This window comes from Carlito syrichta, unplaced genomic scaffold, assembly GCF_000164805.1.
Source record: "Carlito syrichta isolate Samal-C Ts95f unplaced genomic scaffold, Tarsius_syrichta-2.0.1 Scaffold304713, whole genome shotgun sequence".
Lineage (NCBI taxonomy): Eukaryota > Metazoa > Chordata > Mammalia > Primates > Tarsiidae > Carlito > Carlito syrichta.
The window spans coordinates 609,727-624,381 of record NW_007248809.1 but is presented as its reverse complement, the minus strand read 5'-3'; the positions used below and the strand labels follow the sequence as shown (position 1 = coordinate 624,381).

Below are 14,655 nucleotides of genomic sequence, written 5' to 3'. Positions count from 1 at the left end.
GAAAGCATATACCACTGCAGGAGAGCAGGACTGAGGTCTCTGCAAGAGGAAGATCATTGAAAAATTCTCACCATGTGACTTTGGGACACGGTTCCGATTTTTTATTTGAACAACAATCACGCTAGTATTTTTGAGACCATGATATATCATACACAAGGATGAAGGATATGTTTCTACAACAACCTGATTCTGCCAGAGCTGGGAATGGGCCCAGCCTCCCCTATATTCTCTGTGGAGTAAACGATATCACTCCCCAGACCACTCCAGGCAGGCAGTAAGCATCAATACAGAGAAGAAGGCTTCAGCATTTTAGGTCAAAGGAACTTTTTTGTTCTCAAAGGTGTCTTCCTGGGTTTCATTTACTTTTGTTCCCAGTAATGTAAAAACAAAGAAAACAAAGGCCTAACATGTGTCCCAGTAGAGAGTGACCATTCGCACTATATGACAAAGTGGGTAAAAACTTGAAAGCAGGATCATTTCTTGTTAGAAGATTCACCTGGGGATAGTGATGGCTAGACGCTTATATCTTTCCACACATCCAATAATGCTTCCCACAGCTTGTCCAGTGCAGTCTTAGGAAAGTGCTAGGCAGGCACAAGCCAGGTCTGTCTGCTGACAGGGAACAGGTATTCTCTAAACAGCCCCTCAGTGGCAGTGGGGTTCCCTAAGCCCCAGCGTTAAGAATGTCCTGTGTGAGGTCTCTCACTCCTCCCCAGAAACAGCAGGATTATTGAAGACCTCAGCATCTTCTGGCTTAAGGGACCCTGCAAAGTGTCGCAGGTGAACTTCCTCAGGCTGAGCAGAGTGCCTATCTCGAGTACTTGCATCTCTTAAAAGGGGAACCAAGGCAAAGTTCTTCCAGTTTCTCCCTGAAACTGAAGGGTAAAGCATCATTACTACCTTGGATGCAGCAAAACACACAAACAAACATTTATTTTTTGGCCTCTCCAATCTCCAGATAAAAGGAGACCCAGGCTTTGAATGCTCCCTGAGCCACCTGCATCTGTGCAATTTCCTCTTCCCTGACTGCTCAAGGAGCCTCATGCACTCTGGTAGCTCCCTACATTCTCTTCATTCACCCAACCTCAACTTGCTTGTGACCTCAGGAGAGTCCTTTGCTTGCCTCTCTCAGCCTTCATCTCCTACCTGCCCAAGTGGGAGGGAGAAGAAGTCTCCACAGAGCAACACTGGGGAATAGCTCAACACCAAGTCAGTTCTAGGGTGATGAACACCAGCCAAAAAATAGGGATTTAGAATCCAGACCCCACCAAGGCACAGCAGGTTGAGAACAGTGCCAAGGAAAAATGGTGACACTGGGCCTCAAATGGAGATCTCAAATGTGGCCTGAAATCCCAGGAAGCTCCCAAGGATGACACAGTTGTGGATGATCTCCACAGCTACCTCCAGCCCTGTGGCCACCTAAGAAAAAAAGACAAGCTGGGTACAGTGGCTTATGCTGTAATTTCAGCACTTTGAGAGGCCAAGTCAGGAGGATTGTTTGAGCCCAGGAGTTCAGACCAGCCTGGGCAACATAGTGAGACCTTGTCTCTACATAAAATCAAAAAATTAGCCAGGCATGATGGCACCTATAGTCCCAGCTATTTGGGAGGCTGAGGAGGGTAGATCCCTTCAGGCCAGGAATTTGAGGCTATAGTGAGCCATGATCGTGCCACTGCACTCCAGTCTGGTTGACAAAGCGAGATCCTGACTTAAAAAAAAAAAAGCTTAAAAAGAGAGAGAGAGAAATAACAGCCAACAGAGAAAGCTGTGTATGCTCTCCTTCCATTTGCCAGAGCCCTGGCCAGCCAAGCTCTCAGGCTCGTCACCTTGGGCCTGATCTCTCTGGAAAACCAGCCCCAACTCATACCTCCCAATCTCAGGCCACTATCCAGGTCCCTCTGTGGTGTCTAACACTGGTCATACCTCAAAGGCATCAAGAATGCCAGAGGCATTCCTATCATGACTACTCCAGTTGAATTATCCAGGTTCTTGTGTTTCCCCCAGGCCTGTAGGCTAATACCCTCAGGGAACTCCAGGCACAGAAGCAGGAGGATTTCACAGAAGACAGTCCGCTGCCCATTGGGATACTATCTACTGACTGGCTGGGTGGCGAGGCGCCCAGCCCAAAGTTTGACCTAGCCCCAGTTTAAGGGCCTTCAGAGTAGGAACAGGATGTCCAGTGCCCGCTTCCCACAGTTCTAATGCCCAGACCCCTTCACACATTCCCACTAGCTCCTCTACTGACCACTTGTCTTCCCTGGCCTTTCTCTCATGCATTTCCTCACACCCTTCTAATCACATGGTCTGTGTTTAGTGGGGAAAGGTTCTTGCTATCTGAGTTATCTGTATACTCATTACTGGAGTTTCTACTGTTTTCTTCTTTCTGGAATAGGAAAGCAAAATGGTCAGCAATAATTAATTATAAGCATAAAATCAAGCAACCTTCAACCATGCCCCATCCCTGCCCCAATTAACATGGATGTGTGTTGGGAGCCAGCTGAGGAGGCCTGCCTGAGAGTTAGGGATCCAGGCGGGCTGCAGACTCTGAGACCACTAGGATGAGCTCAGGAACTGATGGCCCATTCCTTCTTCCCTTCTTTGCTGTTTGGCACATCCCACTAGCAGGGACTTTGATGATCTAAGTATGAACCTCTGAGAGTACAACAGGCATGGTTTACTGTAGGAGTTCATTGTTCCCGTTTCTCACAGACTGTGGTTTTGGCTTTAAACTTAACATAATTCAAACTCAGATCACATTTGGGAGCCTTTAATACGGTACAAGCTTCTTTATAAGATTTAAAAGTATATTTGTAGAATTAGTATATACATATAAAGTGCTGTTTCAATCTTAATAATATAGTTAATTATCTAGAGTTACTAGAAATGGCCCAGCACAAACTTTGGGCTGGGCCACATTCCTTAGGAACTGGTTTGGGCTATAATTAAGAGTTTCTACAGTGTAGGTAGAATTAGCGTAAAATAGAAAGGAATTGGGATTTAAGTTGGTCATTAGGTGTTGTGTATACATAAGTTTTTAAAGTTATTGATTATTAGAATATTATGATATTAGAATTGTTGTATTGCTTTTGAGGAAACACCTGGTGGGTGGGGGATGTCCCTCATTCACCTAGCTCTATGTTTATGTAAAAGTTTTGTGATTTAATTGGGATTGTTCTTCCTCATGCCTGAGGAAACACCTGGTGGGTGGGGGACGTCCCTCACCCACCTGGCTTTGTGTTCACATGAAAGTCTTGTGATTTAATCTGTGAAACTTTAGGATAAAAGACTTACAGTTCATCCCATTAAACAGCTTCTGCACTAGACAGAGTCCAGTTTCTTTCTTTCTCCCCCCATCTCTCTCTGTCTTTCTCTTTATTTCTCCAGAATAATCACCGACGCCACCACACCTCCCAGTGACCCTCTAAATCTCTTTGCAGGGGCTGGCCCCCTGCAGATGTGTGTATCCTTGTTACTGGGGTCAGTGTGTTTCTTAATATCAAGTGAATCAGTGCCAACTGCCAGAGACGTCATGCAAACATACTACAAACCAACTGCAAAGTGAAACTGCAAATCTTATTTTTTTAAATGTGGGATTTTATGAAAGCAATAAAAGTGGCTGTGACAAACTGCTTGTCACATGCAAGGCTATCTGCAAACAGCTCTCTGGCAAAGCTAGACCAGTTAACAATTGAAGAAGAGATAATCAGTAAGTATTATTAAGTGGCACACGGAGTGCTTCTATTTCGATGAGTAGGAAAATCCCAGGATTGCAGGGAGCCTGTGGAAAAACAGATGAAGGCCTTGAGCAGTTTTCCCAAAATGAGCCTTTGATAATATAGATTTTTACTTCCAGCTATAATGGAGTATCTAGTACTGGGCTAGTCATTCTGCTGTCAACAACCATAAAACTAGCAAAATATGATATCACCATTAGGTCTAATCAAGTACTATCTTCTATCTTGACTAAAATGACTTTGCTTCTCCCAAAATAAAGACTTTGTCTATTTTGTTCACTGCTGTAACTTCACATCCTAGAACAGACCCAGGTCCATAGCAGATTATTAATAAGTATTTTTTGGTTACATGAATAAAAGCTATCTTTAGCATGTTCTGCTGTTTGATAGGAAAAAAACTAGTAAAATACACACAGCAAATGGTTTTAGGCATAGAACAACAGACAGTGAAAAACTGCAATCCCTGTGAGAAGTGAAATTTACAAAGTGAGTACTATGATCACCCTTTCTGCTTAGGGACCATTTCCTCATGTACAATGCAGTGAGCTGCAGTCCAAGCAGAGCATGAAATTGCCTTTAAGCTGAGGAGGAAGAAATCACAACTTGGAGCAGCCAACGCAACTAGAATCTTTGGGGTAGGGCACAGGAGAAGAGGAAAAGGAGTCATAGGAGTGGAAGCCCAGAACACCTTGGAGTGGGTGGGTTCCCATCAGTCTTTGGCTAAGAGCTGAGCTGTGCTTGTTCATGGTGAGACTGACTGAGGATTATTAGAGTAGCTGCTATAGGGTTGAAAGTGGGAGAGAAACATTAAGGGTTGAGCAGTACTGGAGGATATCTGAGGGCCAGTCCAGCCAGAGTGGGGAGACCTCATAAATACCCTTTAAATACTCTGAAGGTCTAGTTAAGAATGATCCCACGTAGGAGTAAGAATCATGCCCTAGCATAAGGACCATGCCTTAGGGTAAGACCTACTTAAGAACTCCCCTAACAAAACCTAAGACCAAGCCCTGACAAGATTCTCAGTGGAGACAGAATTTAGAGGTTAAGTCCCACAAGTTTGGTGGTCTTAGAAAATACTTTGGGGTGTTCACATATCTGCCATAACAAAATTTAAAACTATAGCCTACTCAAATTCAAGATAATTCATCAGTAACTGAACTGCCAACTGGACAAAAAGTCAATATGTCAATATTCTTTAGAGGAAGGTAACAGAATCTACAGTCTCAATAGTATATTATCTACAATGCCCAGTACACAACTTAAAAATACTAAACATGCAAAAAAACAGAAAAATGTGACCCAAAGGCAGGAAAAAGAACAGTCAATAAAAATTTAACACAAAATGGCCCAGATATTGAATTTAATGAACAGAGAACTTAAAGTAGGTATTACAAATATGTTCAAGGAACTAAAGGAAAATATGGTTTAATGAGGGAATGACTAGGGAATTTCAGCAGACAAATGGAAAATGTAAAAAAGAACCAAATAGAAATTCTAAACCAAAAAGCACAATACCTGAAGTGTACAATTTACTAAATGTGCTTAATAGCAATTTGGTGGCTGAGGAAAGGGTCAGTGAACTTGAAGACAAATCAAAAGAAATTATCAACTTTGACAAAGAGAAAAAAACTGAGGAAAGATGAACAAAGCCTCAGAAACCTATGGGACAGTATCATATGGTCTAATATATGTATAACTGGAGTCCCAAAAGGAGAAGATAGGAAGAATCTGAAGCAGTGTATAGTTGTATAGTTTTCCAAATTTAATTAAATATATTGATGCACAGTTCCAAGAATCTCAGCAAAACTTCAGCAGGATAAAAACAAAGAAAATTGTACCTAAACACACTTTAGACAAGGTTTCCTTGCTGAAAACCAAGGAAAGAATATTTTGAAAGTAGACAAAGAAAAAAAGACATATCACATACAGGACAACAACAACGCAAATAATGATGACTTCTCATCAGAAACAATGGAGTCCAGGAGACAGTGGAGAAAGATAAAGTGCTGACATTTAAAAAAGCAAAAACAAAAAACCCTGCTAACTCAGAATTCTATATTCAGTGAAACAAACATGAGGATGAAATTGACATTTTCAGGTTAAAACAAAGAGGTAATATAAAACAAATCTGTAGTGATAAAAATTAGACAAATTGTTAACGGGAATGGGGAGGCTGAAATTGTCTACAAAGGGGCATAGGCTACATTCTGGCATGATGGAAATATTCTGTATCTTGAGTGGGATGGTGGTTGCCTGAGTGTGCATGTTTGTAAAACTTAAAATGTGTGCATTCATATGTAAATTTTATCTCAGTAAATTTGATTTTTTAGATAGGCCAGGCATGGTGGCTCATGCCTATAATCCCAGTACTTTGAGAGGCTGAGGTAGGAGGATTGCTTGAGTCCAGGAGTTCAAGCCCTGCCTAGGCAACATAACAAGACCTTGTCTCTACAAAGCAAAAACATTAGACAGGTGTGGTAGTACATATCTATAGTCCCAGCTACTCAGGAGGCTCAGGCAGAAGGATTGCCTGAGCCCCAGGAGGTCGAGGCTGTGGTGAGCTGTGATCATGCTACTGCACCCCAGTCTGGGTAACAGAGTGAGACTCCCAACTCAAAAGTTTTATATATACACACATACACAATGGGCTTCTCTATGAGGCAGTACCAAATATGAAAGATGCAGTATCATGATCTTTGGCAAGTTGGCCTCAAAAACTATGTCCCTTCCCCCACCTTACAAAAAAAACTATCAACATTTGATTCAGTCATTCCTCATTTTAAGAATTAGCTCAAGAATGACATTAGCAAAAAAGTAGGAAGTTCCAAACACCCAATTTTCCACAAAAACATCAAATAAAAGCATAAACTTCACACTCAGCGCTGTCAGAACTCTGGGAAACAGTCCAAGACATAGAAACCAAGCAAATTCCAAATCAAGAAGAAAAATACTTTAAAATGGTAGAGAGCTAAAACTATAAAACTCCTAGAAAAAAATAAAACAGGAAAATCTTCATGACATTGAATTTGACAGTCATTTTTTTTAATTTGACACCAAAATAACAGGCAACAAAAGAAAAAAATAGATAAATAGAATTTTACTAAAATTTAAAACTTTTGTGCATCAAATAACTTTATCAAGAAATTGAAAAGATAACCCACAGAATGAAAGAAAATATTTGCAAATCATGTATCTGATAAAGAGATTAATATCCAGGATATACAGAGAACTACAACTCAGCTACAAAAAACAAATAGCCAAATTTTTAAATGACCAAAGGGCTTAAATAAGCATTTCTCCAAAGAATATCTACAAATAACAAACACACACATGATAAGATGCTCAATATCATTGGCCATTAGAAAAATGTAATCAAAACCACAGTGAGGTACCACTTCATGCCCACTAGCATGGCTATAACAAAAAAAGGAAATAACATGTGTTGGTGAGAATGTGGAGAAATTAGAACCCTTGTGCATTGCTGATGGGAAGGTAAGATGATGCAGTTGCTTTGGAAAATAGTTTGGCAGTTTCTCAGAAAGTTAAACATAGAATTTCCATATGATCCAGCAATTCTGTTCTTAGATATAGACCCAAAATCATTGAATGCAAAGAATCAAGTGACATTTTGTACACCAAGGATCATAGCATTATTCACAATTGCTGAAAAGGTGGAAATAACCCAAATGTCAATCAACAGATGAATGGATAAACAAAATATGGTAGAGCCATACAGTGGAATATTATTCAGTGAGACACAAGAGGACAAATCTTGTATGAATCTTCTGATATGAGATACCAAATAGGCAAATTTCACAGAAACAGAAAGTAGAATGTAAGTTATCAGGGGTTGAGGGAACACAGAATGGAGAGTTATTGTTTAATAGGTACAGGATTTCAGTTTGGGATAATAAAAAAGTTCTGGAAATAATGGTGACAGTTGCACAACACTGTAAATATACTTAATGCTATTAAATTGTACCCTTAAAATGGCAAATTTTATGTGATACATATTTTACCACAATTTTTTGAAAATCAAAAAACAATGACTACAAGGCTGTAATTATAATTCAAAATGTGTTCAATATAAACTATGTCTGTTTCATTTTTAAGTAAATGTTCTCAATTAAACCTATAATGCTTTCTGTTAAAATGTTTCCCATTAACGATTAAATGACTTTCTTTCTGGTAGTCATTTTCCGCAGGGTTTTTCTGCTCAAGGTGTCCCATTTACTCTCCTCACCCTGCCCATTTTTCTGCCTGCCCAGACGTGTCTACGTGAGATGAATGTTCACATGTGCCCGGCTGTGTCCACACAGTCCCACAGAGCTGTGATGTGATGTGCACACATGGGGTATGAGGAACAGGGCAGAGCAGGAGCGCAGCTTCCACGAACTGGTCACCCCGGCTAGACGTGAGCTGAGCTGCTTCCTCTGAGGCACTGAGGACAGGTGCCTAGGCCAGGGAAGGCCAGTATGCATGAGGCACACAAGAGTGCCTGTGACTGTGTGTGTATGGCTGACATCGGGGTTGTTACAGTGCCTGGGTCCTGGGGTTAAGAAAGGCCTGCAAGGAGTGGAGGACCTGCGAGGAACCCCCTGCCCAGCGTCAGGCCATCAGCCAAAGAGGCCCCTCAGTGCCACAGAACCCACCCCTCATGCCTCACCTCTGCCTGACCGCAGGGAGAAACTCAGGGTGCGCTTGACGCCCTCACAGTTGCCCGGGTCTTCATTGATGATGCCCACGTTAGTGTTCCAGGTGGTCCAGTTTACCTCATCCACCCTGCAGGTGAGGGGATGGAGAGCCTGAGGGCCATGCCCCACTTCCCAAGCCAAGGGATCTGCCCCACAGCCAAGCCCAAGAAGCCCATAGGTCAGAATGGAGACATGACTGGTGGGGGAGGGCAGTGAGAGCCTTGCTTTTTAGACAGCACTCCTGAACATGTGTTCTCTGGCCACATCATGAGGCCCAGGGACTTTGAATACCAGATTGCTGGCTCTGACCCTGCTCACTAAGTTACCCCTTCTGGACACCTCAAATTATCCAGTATTTAATCCCACAACCAAGTCCTGCGATGACCCTTGTGCCTACAGCTGACCTCCAGAGTGTCCCCTGTGCTCATGGTGGGCCCCAGGAGGCCCTGAGGCAGGCGTCTGTACCTGCAGCTCTCTAGGTGGGTCCCCTGTGTCCATAGCTGAGCCCGGAGCTCCCCAAGCTTTGACTTCTGCTTGGGCATTACCTGAAACACCACCTGTAGTCGTCCTTGCCATCAGGTGTGTAGCCCACCTGCAGCAGCTTGCCTGAGCGGAAGGCCTTCCTCATACACTTAAGGAAGCTCTTCTCTGTGTCCAGGATGGTGATGGCTCTCTGTGGAAGACACAGAGGGCAAAAGGACAGAGGGTATATCCAGGGGCCTCCTTGACTGCCAGTGCTGGCTGCCAGGATCTGCCTCTCCGGGGCCTCACCCAGTCCCAGATGCCTCTGAGCTGGTTCTCCTGTGCCTTCTTCACTAGGCTTGTTCCCATAGACACACTCTGTGGAAGGAGCACAGTTCATCCAGCCCCAGACCTGCCCAGGCACTGCAGGCACCTGCTGGGTCTGGGAAGAGCAGTCCCACAAGTGATGCAGGAGGTATCAGACACTTCCCTGAGGAGCTCACAAGAGGCACCATAGGGTAGAGTGAGACTGCCTGGCTGGATCCTGGCTCTGCTACTTACTAGCTATATGACCTTGAATGCAGACATCTAACTTCTTCAGTCCTCAGCGTCTTCATCCCAAAATGGGAGAGTAATAGAATCTGCTTCATTGGATTGTTGCAAGGATTAAATGAGATCAGTTAAGTAAGACACTTAGAATAGTACCTATCATAGAATAAGTGCTACTTAATAAGGATGATATTTTTATTATCATCAGGGAGGCAGATGGGACCCACATGGCTCCAAAAGGTACCTGCCAGAGTTCTGCCCTGTATTAGCTGCTTCCTGAGTCTGGTCTTTGGTGCCCACCCTAGACCAGGCTCCTCTGAGGTGGACACCCCAAGGGGTAAGCCCTTTGTCTCCTTGCCTCAGGACCAGTCACAGGATCTATGAACACCAGTCAAGTTCATCTGACACTGAGCAGGTGACGCTTGGCAGGGGAATCTGCTGGAAGGGAGTCCAGGAGGGAGATGTTGCCACTTGATCCCTGGGCCTGGCTGGGCTTTCTGCCCCCTCCTCAAAACCTGCAGGGGCTCATGTGCCCAGCTGTGTAAAGTGGCAGACAGAGCAGTCGACACCCTCCTGGCAGCTCGCCCCCAACCGACCCACCTGCAGCTTCCAGATGTTCTTGCTCTCCTGCGCGATCTTGTTGACAGTCTCGCCCATGAGGGCGATGAGCATGTTGAGCAGGAGGATGTAGGTGAGAATCACATAGGCCAGTAGCAGGATGACAAAGACAGCCTTGAAGTCATAGTTCTCAGTGAACTCCAAGTCGCCCATGCCAATGGTGAACTTGAACAGCTCCAGACACGTGGAATATAGGCTGTTGTAGGAGCTGTCAGATGACCTGCAGCCAGGCCCTCGCCACCTGTGTGATGTGGGCTCAGTCGACAAGGAGCTGTTCTTCCCATCTTCAATCAGTGTCACCACCGCTGCACGGCATGGGGAGGAAGGGACACAGCTGGACAGAAGCCAAGACCCCAGGTCCCCTGTCATACACCTTCCTACCCCAGGATGGGTCTGCAGCAGGAACACTTCCCAGTCATGTGCTACCTTTGTGTAGATTTTTTAAAAGCTCCCTTTTTTCAAACTATCAAAAAATTACCATAATACACTGTTTTGTTATTATATGAACTTTACATCATCTGCTAGAAAAAAAAGTTAAAATAAAGATACAAATCTATAGGTACAATGTGAATACAGCCATCTTTGTGCAGTGCACAAACTTCTTAACCTTACATGTCAGCCCTGCCACCACACCTACTTTGTCAACCACATCCCGTCTGCCTGTGTCCCTTAGACCAGGTTCCTCATTCTAGGACCATGGGCACCAAGCAGCTCTGAGCAGAATGGTCTCTTCTCACATTCTGCACTCTTCTTTGGGAAGTGTAGTCCAGAAGCCAACAGCTTCTGCAGCAGTTGTACACCATGGTTACCACATATCAGTATCTACTAACCCCCTTGATCTAACCCCTTCCTGTGGCTACCGATATGCATAGCCTTCAGATCCAGGTGCCAGAACCCACACCTATAAGGTCCCTCCTTGTCACAACGCTCATTCTTCCCAAAGATTCCAAAACAAACTGGGGGCAGAGGGGAAGGATGGGGAGGGTGCACCATGTGAACCATATAACAACAGGACTTGGATTAGGATCAAAGCAGGGCCATGTATTCAAAAAAATGATGTGGACCTGTCAAAAGGGCATAGGAGCCAGCTTGAAGGGACTCCCAATGACTAAATCTCAGACACTCTGAGTGTCAAAATAATAATGATGATAGTAAGGGTTATAACACATTTAACAACATGAGAATCCATGAAAAAACTCAATGATGCCATTCTAGTACAAATAAATAAATAGATGTAGGGGAATAGAAAGTTCTTCCTTATCAGAGAATATCAGCTGATAAATGTAGAAGAAATGATGGAATTAGAACCTCATGATTTGGCCTCCATCATAGGATTAAGTGATCCAGGTAAGACTCATCAATGGCTAAAACTATTGGGTGAAAGTCTGATGAGACACAGGATATTTATATAGTCTCAAAGCATCTCAAAAACTACTTATCAAGCACAAAGGTAAATATAGTAACTCTAAAATGGAAAAATCTGGCCAATCCACCAAAAAACAAGTAGTCAAACTTAACATCACCAAAAATAAGAGAAACAGACAACATATGACTTCTGGTAAAATGTACTCTAGAAGACACACATTATTTTCTTAATATTCTGGTCAAAAATGCATAACTAAATATAATCATGAGGAAATATCAGACATACCCAAATTGAGAAACATCATGCAATACAACTGGCCTTTACTCATTAAAAATTCTAAGGTCACAAAAGACAAGGAAAGATTGAGAAACTGCCTAGATTAAAGGAGACTGAAGAGGCATGACAACGAAATGCAATGCATGATCCGGGATTTTCATTTTCTGTAAAAGACATTATTAGGACAATTGGTGAAATTTGAATAAGGGCTATAAATTAGCTAATAGGGTATATCAGTGTCACTTTCCAGATTTTGATCATTGTACTATGTTTATGCAAGAGAATGTTCTTTCTTTTAGGAAATATACACTGAAGTATTTAGCAGTAAAGGGCTAATCATGTGTGCAACTTACTCTAAGTCTTTTTAAAGTGTGGGGTACATGTATGTCTGTGTGTGCATGTGCATATGCGGGGGGGAGAGAAGGTGATTTTTTAAGTGTGGTAAAATTTGAGGAATCTGGGTAAAGAGTATAGAGAAGTCATCTGTATTATTCTTGCAACTTTCCTGTAAGTATGAAATAATATTGAAATAAAAAGTTGAAAAAGAAAAAAACTAAACTGAAATGCAGCTAAACTGCAAGCACGCAACACTTTCTACCTGAAAAAGTACCTAAAATGTTTTGAGTCATATTTCCAAGTTGTCAGGCTCATTTCAGTGGGTCCTTTGTCCATCCACCCTGTCACCTGCAGACACACACCTGTCTACACCACCTGGCACCTCCTCACCCAGCCCCTGGCAGAGTCCTCAGGAAGTCAAGGTGAGCAGGAGTCCTGCCCTCCTCCCACCCCGACCAAGTCAATTACCTGTGGAAAATCCAAACAAGAAGACAACGTAGACAAACATGAAACGACACAGGTCTCTCAGAATCATCTGCAGGAGAAAGTAGATTGCTCAGAGCCAAGTCCAGGTACACAAAGAAGCCAAGGGAAGGGCTGGGACTGCATCAGCCTGGAGCTTCCTCTTGAGAACATACAGAGAGCCTGGTGGCTGTCAGCTCAGGAGTCATGAGGAAGTCATCCACACCTCCCCCCATGGCCTTTGTTGTGGTTAGGAGACAGAGGCCTGGTATGCAGAGGGATCAAGTTTCAGGGGACCCTCCCCACCACATACACACCTGGGTCAAGGCCAGATTGCCAGATTGCATGATTCCTGGGGAATAGGCTGGAAGCTAAACCAGGGCCTTCCCAGACAATACAGAGAGGATGGACAGGGTTTGTGGGACAATGTCTCACATACACACGAGGTAAGTGAGGCTCTCAAGCAGAGCCCACTTGGGCACAGGACACCTACCTTCTCTATCATGACAGCATAGATGCCCATCTGCTGGAAGCCACGGGTGTAGTAGAGCATGTTGGTCCAGCCCATGGCCAGGGAGAACACCATGGAAGCCACATACTCCTTGCAGTGGCTGAAGTACAGCACCACAGTCGCCAGCATGAACAGTGACTGCACGAAGCTGAGGGTAGAAGAATAGGAAGCTCTGTCTATGGGCACCCAGGAGGTCTGGTACCCCCACAAACAGACAGTCTCAGGCTGCTTGGGCCTCTCCTCAGAGGCCCAGACCACAGGTCATGCTAGAAGCTAGGGCCGGGCTGTCCTACTTCCTTCAGCCCAGGCATTCTCGGTGGGAGCAATATCACCCCTAAGGAGCAAAAATTGGCTTGTGGAATGTGCAGAATCTTATTTTTTTTATGTATAAGGCACAAATATAAATCTAGTATCTAAAGAAGATAAAACAGTATATTTATTGCATTAAAATTTCATGAGGAGGGAGCAATTAAGAAAAAAAACAAATTTAAAAAGGCAATAATGAAAAAAGACTGAGGAATACTGCTTTAACCCCAAAAGCTTTCCTGTCTAGTCCCCAAGAACAAGAGCCTCACTGGACAACAGATACCCTAGGAGCCCTAGGCCCATGAGGAGATATAGGCTATGCTCTCCTGAAAAACCACAGGTAGTATCTGTAGGTCACACTCTCAAACTCAGGAGCAGAGCCAGAGAAATGTCTGTCAGCTCCTTAGTCTAGTGAATGATACACAAGTAGAAACCCTGGACAGTGGGAAAGGGACTCAGGATGATCCTGTGACAGGGTTTGCTCAATGGTCCCTTCTTTACTTATCCATCCCAGATCTCCTTGTTCATAGTAGCCTTCTCCAGAAAGTACCCATGACTGCATGCACACTGTTCACCACATTGATTATCTTGCCTCCCATTTGTGTGAGAGAACCCAGCAAAAAGTCACCACTGTGCTGATGTGAGTCTGCTGAAAACTGGTTTCAATAAACTGGCTCATCAGCTAAAGTCTATTTTTTAGTTCTTCTGTAAAGAAAAAAACATTCCTCAGCATTCGTGGAACCCTGGGCCACAATGAGAACTGACACTATTTGTAATAGGTCAAAGATTGTCTCTGGTGACAAATGGGACCCCCACATGTGAATTTTGGGAGCTGGAAAGCAATGAATAAGTGGAAAGTGACTTGGCAGATCCAAGGAAGCCAAACCTGAAGGCAACAATGGGAAAAACTAAGAATCAACTCTTGGAATCAAGGAGCTTCAAAAGGCTCAGGGACTTCTGGAGGGAATGTGACGAGGGACCTAAGACAAGGAAGAGTGGAGGTTTTGTCTTTGAAGAAGATAAAACAGAAGGTCTTTGGTCCCAGTTTCATCCAGCGCCATTGAAAACATTGGTATTTTACCAAAAACAGGGAGACTGTGTGATTGTATACATCCCAGATTACAGAAAGTCCTTTTTTCCCCACTCAAGTCTCAGAAAACTGGCATCAAGACTTATTTTCTCCAAGTAGAAGACTGAAAAAAAGTTGTCTATGAAATCTGACAACCCAAAGAAGAAAGGCCCAAATAGACTGACTTTAGGAACACTCCAATAAATGGTCTATCTAGTCAGTCTACAGTGAAGCTCAAAATTGATAAGCCCCATCCATATATGTAGAATTTC

At 43.5% G+C, this 14,655-nt stretch overlaps 1 protein-coding gene across 2 annotated transcripts in view; it reads right to left on the bottom strand.

Annotated features, from left to right (window-relative positions):
• Positions 1-373: 373 nt before the first annotated feature.
• TRPV1 (transient receptor potential cation channel subfamily V member 1) overlaps positions 374-14,655 on the bottom strand; it is a 28,656-nt gene continuing 14,374 nt past the window's right edge. Inside the window, exons 10-15 of one of the 2 annotated variants that reach the window (XM_008060752.1) lie at positions 12,991-13,156; positions 12,504-12,570; positions 10,040-10,362; positions 8,974-9,101; positions 8,401-8,516; positions 374-875 (exon numbers count right to left, since the gene is read on the bottom strand). In XM_008060752.1, coding sequence (XP_008058943.1) covers positions 703-875; positions 8,401-8,516; positions 8,974-9,101; positions 10,040-10,362; positions 12,504-12,570; positions 12,991-13,156 — 973 coding nt within the window. In that variant the 3' untranslated portion in view covers positions 374-702. The remainder of the gene's footprint in view (positions 876-8,400; positions 8,517-8,973; positions 9,102-10,039; positions 10,363-12,503; positions 12,571-12,990; positions 13,157-14,655) is intronic. The other variant, XM_008060754.2, reaches the window with a different exon arrangement.